The sequence below is a fragment of the Typha latifolia genome, chromosome 15 (assembly GCF_019914945.1).
Source record: "Typha latifolia isolate L0001 chromosome 15, TyphaL0001v2, whole genome shotgun sequence".
In the NCBI taxonomy this organism is placed as follows: Eukaryota; Viridiplantae; Streptophyta; class Magnoliopsida; order Poales; family Typhaceae; genus Typha; species Typha latifolia.
In genome coordinates this window covers 4,872,969-4,882,503 of record NC_133100.1, presented here as the reverse complement: position 1 = coordinate 4,882,503, position 9,535 = coordinate 4,872,969, and the positions used below count along the sequence as shown (strand labels likewise).

Below are 9,535 nucleotides of genomic sequence, written 5' to 3'. Positions count from 1 at the left end.
TATCAAATCTGAATCATGTTGTATTCTTTTTCAAATGCAAACTTAAGATTCGAACTAGACTTGGAAAGCATGAACAAAATTATGTAGGTTGACAGCCTATTTAGAATTAAAAGGCTTGACAACTGGATGCGACTTGTCACGAATGGATGCACCATTTCGTGTCTGAAACCAATTAACAGTTATATTGTGAAGGGATGCACCATTTCGAGTTTAAACTAACTAACTGATTAACCGTTTTAATCGGAGGGACACATCATTCAACTTTAGGCGGTTCAACCAACCAACTCGAACCAGACCAGATTTGAATTCGTATCAAGCAAAAAATTAAAAATAGATTTGACTCGCACGTACAAATCGAACCGAGCTGAGCTAATTTTTTAAATATCTACCGTACTAACATTTCTCAAATATTTAATATGATACTAAACTTACTTCTCTTTATTTTCCATTGCCATGATACCCACTTTAGAGCCAATTTTTATTCACTTTTTTCATGGATTTGACTAAGTGAATATATGTCATAACTAAGTATGGGCCTATTATAGATAAGCGATAAATAATAAATAATGCATTTAACAGTAATCAATAATGACATAAAGTAATTATCACCATAATAATTATATTATTCGTAGACTAACATAAGACCTAAATTGCCTGAAATATCTCTAGAAGTTGAGTAATTTTCCTCAACAATTGAGCTGATCCTGAATTTCAAGATCCTCCTCGCATAGTAATGACTCTAATATTATAAAATAAAATAGTACGTAAGAAAGACAACTTATAATTAGCTTCCATATTGTATAAATTAAGTTTGATTCTCGCTCCGAATATGTTTGACTCGGTCTTACATTTATTCTTCCCTATTAATATATTATTTTGTATCAATTAAATTGGTCATTGATGGTAAAATTTGAATTATCCTTAGATATAAATGTCAAAGGCATTAATAAAAAATGCAATGATTAATAAATTTAAATACCTAACTTAGTTCTATATTATCCTAAATTTATATTAATAAAAATAATTGAGGAAAACTTTTAGAAAGATAGCTAACATAAACAAAAGAAAGATAAAAGACTAATAATGGGCGACTAACCTATGATTCACCTGTTGGGCTAGGCTCAAGGCCTAGCCTTGCATCAATAGTTGAGGAAATAGGCTGCGAGCCTACCCACAGCCCACTAGGCCAAAACAAATAAGTTGGCTATAGGAGCGAGTCAGCCTGCCTTGTAGCCCACTAGGGGATTAGCTAGGCTGAGCTTAAGAGCCCAGTCAACCACTACAACCCACAAAGGTTGGGGGAACTAGGATGAGCCCAATTCATCACTCGCTACGGGGTGGGCCATAGCCTTCTTCTAAAGAAGAAGACCAAGGGAGGGAGATGGAGCTGCTGTTGACGATCACCGTCGCCGGTTGCCAAGCTCCACCGACACCCAAAGTCGACAAGGCCGACTTAGATGAAGCCGAGGTTGAATCGTCAACCGAAGTGGCTGACAGTGAGGAGTAAGGAACTCCATGGCCAGTGGATGGAGGTTCCCACCTCGGTGCAAAAGGGCTTGAAGCCCTCAAACTTGAGTACCCACCTCTTCTATGCGAAGAGATGAGTCGATCGAGGCTAACAAGCGAGGTCACCACTGTCAATGGTGGCTGACAGCAGCCTAAGAAACTGGCGGTAGGAGGTGACATGGCATTGCCTCCCACGCACCCTATGGGTACCCAAATTTGGTACCCACAATAAGGGGTTGATGCAGGAAAACTTTTCAAACTGGTGGGTGGTCAACCCAAAGTCGTCGACGAAGGCTAGGATTTAACTATGATTTACTAAACAATATTCAAATTAAATGCAACGGGAGATAGAAGTTGACCTGCGGATTGGATTAGGAGTTTTGATTTGGTCTATCAATGCTCCGGTGATCCATGGCACTTGTTAAGGTCTTGGACGGAACGAAACAAATAAGAGAGAGAACAAGGAATGAGGAAGAAGAGAGCGGCAGCGAAAAGATAAAGGATTGAAAGGGTTGAATTTTAAAGAGACGAGGGGGAGGGGCCCGCAGTAGAATTTGAACTCCATTCTGGCGGCTATCTCTCCCATCTCTTGCAACTAACTGCAAGAGACGAGGAAAGAGAGGAAGAGAGGAAGAGGTCAGCGCACGGTCAACCGCTTATCTTAACGTGGCTTCGACGGTCAAATACTTAGTTACCTTTCTATTACTCTAATTATGTCGTGCTCTCTTGAAATGATTAGGTTGACTTCTAAATATTTTTATATATCTAACATTAGTGATAGGGCATGCAACACCAACTAACATCCTGACTCTATGATATAAAATAACATATTTTGGAATAATCAACCTTCCTATCTTCCTGCTGGAACATCCAACTTATTGATGAAGACAAGTCAGATATCAGAAATATTTTTGTAGTTCACCAGTTGGCAGATGATGTATGCGTTTCTATCGATCTCTTCTGCCCTGCACTCGATGTTCATGAACTTTCTGCAGGCAAGCTTACCTCCAGTAACTCTTTTCTAGGAACATAACATGAAGATTTGGATTTTTTCATTAAAGATCTAAAAATTCAGCAAAAGCAGCATTTTATCAATGTCGTCTTGATCTTCTGAAAATTATTTTTCCCAATCTACTATCCCAAATGACTTGAGATGTGGCACAGAGATCTTGAACGTCATCAAGAATATTCATCTAAATTTTGTGAAATTTACAAAGCTCAGATCGTTTTGAATGAATATAGACCTCTTCTGCGACAACCTCAAATTTGCATGAATTACAACCCTAAAACCGATTCAACTAGATGATGCTTGTATATCTAAAATAATCTCTAAAGTAGAGACAAGACACTTCATGAGAGATCTAATTTTTTTTATTATATATGTCAAGATATGCACATGAGAAAGATCGCAATTTAATTTGGATCAGATTTTATCTCCTTATTTTTGGGTAATGTCAAAAATATATGCAAAATATATTATTTTTAATTGCGTTATCTAAACATATAATATGAGATGGATAGGAATCGAATCTTTGCGGGGAAATTCTAAGTTATGTTTCACCATGCAAATTTTTTCTATTTCATTTTTTCATTGCAAAATCATTCAATTTCATTATTTTAGATCAAAGTGTTATTGCGTTATTTTTAGTAGGAAGAGAAAATTGTGCTTTTCATTTTATATCAATTTTTCCTTTTTAAAAAAAAACAATACCTTTTTAAGAGATTACAATATATTTTTAAACCCAATAAATTAAATATTTTGTTAATATTTTTCTTACTAACATTGTATCATTATCATCTTCACAAGCTCATATTTTATATCAATGTTTTTATTTGATGTTATTTTATACACAAAAATTTATCTAAAGATGTGATTAAAATATTGAACATATTTTATATAGAAAATCTCTAAATTAGATTAAAAAAAAACTATGGATTCAAACTAATCACTAAACTTATATTGCTTAAGAAGAAGCTTATATATCACCCGTCAATCTCTACGACTTAATTTATGTGATAAATTTCAAATCTCAGTTATCCTAGAAGTTAATCTTTTTATCTAAAGCTGGAAAGTGATTACCAATAACCTCATGAGATGATAAAAGGCTTAGGATCACATTAAAACCTTTTATATATCTTTTAGAGGTAAAGTAGAATATTCCTTTAAAGATTCTCTACAGATTCTCTTAGCTGTCGTTCACTTTAGGAATAACAAAATTCTGATTTGAACCGAGTCAGATCGGATCACATCAAAGGGAGACTAGGCTCAATGGATTGAGTCTAATTATCTTATTTGGTTATCTGATTTAGTTAGAGTCTTAGCAGGTTAGGATTTTATTTAATTAGCTAAATCCAACTCTGTACAATTTTAGTAAAATATTAGGAGCATATTGTACACATATCTAAATAATATCAAACCAATTGGATAAGGTTTAACTTGAGAAGATAAGGAAGACGTTTAATTTGTTTGTTAGGGTTGTTTGGAGTTGTTTAACTTAGTTGAGGAGTTCTTAGGGTGATGGAGGAAACCCTAATTTGAGTCTTATGATAATGATAGTGGAATTGGCTCTAGTCTTTATCTCCTTCTCTCTATTCGTTGGCGGCTTCTCTCTCCTCACTTCTTCCTCCGCCTAAGTCTTTGGTCAGTCTTTTTTAGCTTCTAACCCCCTCTTCTACAATAACTTCTTCCCTTTCACACCAAAAACTAAACCTAGCAACTATCTAGCCATTGGTGGGCTATCAAGCTATGATCTAATTGACCTTCGGCTACTATTTAGTCGATATCTTGAGATCTAATCGTCTGAATTCCGTGATCTTGGATTCATTGGAAAGCTCTCTGGTTAGATTGTTCGTAGATCCCTTCGGAATTTACGAGCATAATCGAGTCCAGAACCGTTGCGGATCAGATTAAGCCGGTTCGTTACAACTAGTATCATAGCCAACATTCCTCGGACTGTCATGGCTACCACAAGATCGAAGGCAGCAAAGCAAACGAGCGAGCAAGGCATGGAGACAGACCACACAGCTTCGTCAAGATCGCCATCTCGATAGAGCTCATGAGGTCGGACGAAAGGCCCTCCCGATCTCTCGCAAACTCTGGCACTCATGGCACAAATGTTGTTGGAGATCAAGGCCACCCTTGTTGACATGAACCATTATCCTCTAAGGCGTACCTTTGAGCGTCATCGAAGACATGAAGATCACCCCTTACTTAAAGAGGGGAACCGACGAGGACCGATCGTGGAGGCACCATGGCAACAGCGCAACGAACCGCATGGGTGCCACACTGACTTACCACCCTTGCACTCGAGGGCACCTCCACAAATGACGAAGGACTACCGAGGTATACATCACCATCAAAGGAGACCTTGCTATCCACACTAACAGCTAGGAATCCCAAAGCGGTTGTCAGCCATCACCAATTGCCACCCAAGCCGCTGATTGAGGGCATTGAAGCTTTGAAAGATATCGAGGATCCGATACCTCGACGACCTGATCCTATGGTTGTGGCTGCCTATCAAGTTGACTATCTCCTTAGCCCATAAACAATGTGCCAAAGCCTAAACAGATCAGCCCTTGCACAAGGCCTAGACTAGACTCGAGCCTATATTGGATTGTGGGTGAGTTAAATCTTAGCCTTGACTAATTGGACGAGCACCAATCAGCGGGCTACATTATGTTACACTTGGTCGAGCCATGGCCTCCTCCGCAAGTCTTGCGCTCTTGGACTTGGCTCTAATGTTGGTGGGAATGATTTGGCAAATATGAAAGGTTTAGAAACCACCATGGACACCTTGAGGACAAAGTGGTCGGAAGTGTGGTGGATTGATGCGAACCGGGTCAGATCGGATCATATCAAAGGGAGATTAGGCTCAATGGATTGAGTCTAAATATCTTATTTGGTTATTTGGTTTAGCAGGTTAGGATTTTATTTATTTAGCTAACTCCAGCTCTAAGTAATTTTGAGAAAATATTTACAGAATATTCTACACATATCCAAATAATATCGGATAAGGTCACTAACCTCCAGATCTATAACTTTTATATTCATGACTTACGAAACGAAGGGTTAACCCGAGAAGATAAAGAAGACTGGTTAATTTATTTGTTAGGGCTGTTTGGAGTTATTTAACTTAGTTGAGGAGTTCTTACATAATTAGAGTCATACTATGATAATAGTAGAATTAGTTTTGGCATTTATCTCCTTCTCTACTTGTCTTTAGCGCCTCTTTCAGCTTCTAACTCCTCTCTTTTACAAAACTTCTCCCCCTTCACACCAGGAACTAAACCTAGCATCTAGAGTGGGCTATCAAGCTAGGATCTAATTGACCTTCGGTCACTATTTGCTCGATATAATTCAGAAGGATCCGTTGATTACCATTGTGGCCGATTCGTAACAAATTCCTTATTAATTGCGGCCGATTCGTAACAAATTCCTTATTAATTGCGGCCGATTCGTAACAAATTCCTTATTCCGGTTCGTAACAAATTCCTGAACTAAACACTAGTAGACATATTACATAATATAAATACTATTTATTAAAATTATATCTTATACCACATACTAACATAAATACCAATTTATAAAACCTCTCTTGTTATAATTTATTACCCGTATCTTATCTCTTTCAAACATCTTATCATAATTCATTACTCATCTCTTATCTCTTTTAAACATTTTATTAATATTTTATCATAATTATGTTTTATCATATTCTTTTATTTTATACTAATTAAATAAAATTTAATTTAAACAGCATAAAGTATCAATAATTTAATATTTTATAAACATAAGCACATTTTAAAAGTCATTATTAAATATTATTTTCATTTTATATACTTAAATATATAAATATTGTAAAATTTTAATAATATACTATTTATTTGATATAATAATTTATTTATAAATTATCTTATTATTAAAATAATTTTTCTATGTACTAGTAACATCAAAAATATAATATTAATTAAACTAATATTTTATCAAATTAAATATTAATCATAGATAAATACTATCTTTACTATTTATACTATATTAACCTACTGATTTTTAAAAAATAAAAATAAAATAAGAAATTTTGGAAAAAATATAATATTATTAGTAATCTCATGTATTAATCTAAAATAAAAAATATGAAAGTGTAAATAGTTTAATATAATTAATAATTTCATTTTTGAAAGATTATTAAAAATATACGTTCTATGTAAAATAAAATTTTATTATCTTTTGACTACATAATATGGTAATATTTAAAACATTATAAAATATAATAAGATTTAAAATATTATAAAAAATAATAAGATTTAAATATTATAAAAAATTATAATATTTTGTAATATTATAAAATATAATCATGTTTTACAATATTATAAAATATAATAATATTTTATAATATTATAAGTATTTATAATAGTAATATATTATTTTTGACTTTAATAGGATTAAATGTAAAAAAGCACAAATATTAATAAAATAATATTTTACAAAAGTAAAATATAGTCAAATTGTTTTCAAGCATAGCATATTTATCTCTTTAGCATTGCATTGCATTATATATTTATCTCTCTAGCATTACATTCAACCATTGCATATCTATTGCATTGCATTGCATTACACATTTAAGCATTACATATTTATTTTCATAGCATAGCATTGTATAGGTATCTCTCTAACATTATATTGTATTATCTATCTATTTTCTAGCATTGTATTGCACATTGTATTGCATTGAATATGTATTTCTCTAGCATTGAATTGCATATTAATATTATTATTAAATATTATTTTACATATGTAAATATAAATATAAATATTATAAATTTCTTTAATATAGTATTTAATTGATATAAAATTTTATTTTCTAAATTATATTATTTTTCTAATATAATATATCATTGCATTGCATATTAATTTATTTAATATAACATTGCATAATTTTTTTTCTAAATTATTTATAAACTAATATTTTATTAAATTAAATATTAACTCATAGATAAACTATTTAAACTATGTATTAACTTAATTAAATCTTTTGATAACATAAGAAATTTTGGAAAAAATATTATTAGTAATCTCATGTTTAAAATATATGAAAATATAAATATTTTAATATTATTAATAATCTCATTTTGAAAATATTATTAAAAATATATGTTCCATCTAAACTAAAATTTTATTATTTTCAACTACAAAATATAATAATATTTAAAATATTATAAAAGATAATAATATTTAAAATATTATAAAAGATAATAATATTTAAAATATTATAAAAGATAATAATATTTAAAATATTATAAAAGATAATAATATTTAACATATTATTATTAATAAATATTATTTTCGAGTATAACATCTGTAGGATTAAATATGAAAAAATAATAAATTATTAATAAATTATTATTTTATAAAATTAAAATATATTTAAATTACATTGTATTGCATATTTATTTTGATCACATTTTATTGTATATCTATCCCTTTAACATTACATTACATATATTGCATATTTATTTCTCTAGTATTTCATTGTATATTATTATTATTATTAAATACTATTTTACTTTTATATACTTATATATTAAATAAAAATATTATTAAATTATTAATAATATAGTATTTTAATGATATAATCTTTTTCTAAATTATATTATTGTTAAAATAATTTTTATATGTAATAATAAATTAAAAATATAAGATTAATAAACTACTATTTTATCAAATTAAATATTAAGTCATAGTTACTACTTAAACTACGTATTACAACAATTAAATCTTTGTTACACAATAAAATTAAGTATGGAAAAAAATTAATATAATATTATTAATAATCTCATATTTTTAGCTAAAATAAAATATATATAAGTGTAAATATTTTAATATTACTCATAATCTCATTTTACAAAGATTATTAATAAATATATATTCATGTAAAATAAAATTTTATTATTATTATTTTTTACTATAAAATATAATAATTTTTAAATATGATAAAATATAATAATATTAAATTATAATTAAATATAAAAAATTAATTTTGTCAATAAACTAATGTTAGCATGTTTAAAAGGACTATTACTGCTCGTGTGCTTCTTCAAAATCATGTTTTTAGAAGGAGATATTCTAAAAATTTAGAATTAATTAAATATAAAATTTTAAAACGGAAGTTCGAAAAACAAGCTAATAGTACTCTAAAAATGATGGCCAAAGTGTCATCTGAGTTATACAATCGTCTTTTCCGCAGTCCAAAAAGTTAACCGCTTTTTTCTCTTCCTTGTCATAATTCGAAGATACGGGAAAGAAAGGGTATAATTGAAGTTGTGGAGGTAGGCTTTCGTCCGCGTTGTCGATCACTTCCGAGCCAGAATTGCTATCATCATCGTCGCACCTATATTTCACCACCTCATCGCCATCATGGTGAGTAGTACGCTTCTTAAGGTTGCAGTTCCACCGGTTCTTAACGGCGTTATCTGTGCGGCCGACGAGTAGCCGGGCGATGACGGCCCACTTGTTCCCGTAGACCTCGTGGGCCTTCAGGATCATCTCGTCCTCCTCCGCCTTGAACGGTCGGCTGTCGACTCCGGGCGCGAGCTGGTTGCACCACCGCAGCCGGCACGACTTTGCCGTCCGACCCGAGAACGACTTGCTGATGAGCGACCAGTGTTTGGGACCGATATGCTTGACCAGAATCCGCAAGGCCTCGTCCTCTTCTGGCGTCCACGCGACCTTCGACCCTTCACGACAAGGAGCAGTTGATGACAATGACTGCATCTTAGTAGTTCGCCGCAGAGATAAGAAACGACGTACGAAGACTAGTTTATATAAAGTATGCACGAGAGTACGGATACGACTGGTAGATCCGGCAACGACAAGTTTGGAAACCGATTCCGAGTATATCTACGAGTCTTCTCTAAGTCGGTTAATTATCCGTTTATGGTATATTAATTAGGAATAATCGACCTTCGATCTTTCCTTTTATAATTTTCTATTTAAGGAATCAAGTGTCAAATTATATAATCGGATTAGCAC

At 31.8% G+C, this 9,535-nt stretch overlaps 1 protein-coding gene across 1 annotated transcript; it reads right to left on the bottom strand.

Annotated features, from left to right (window-relative positions):
- Positions 1-8,686: 8,686 nt before the first annotated feature.
- LOC140802169 (transcription factor MYB44-like) lies at positions 8,687-9,277 on the bottom strand. The gene has a single exon (XM_073157611.1). It carries the CDS (start codon positions 9,275-9,277, stop codon positions 8,687-8,689), a length of 591 nt encoding a protein of 196 aa, XP_073013712.1.
- Between the last annotated feature and the right edge of the window lie 258 nt (positions 9,278-9,535).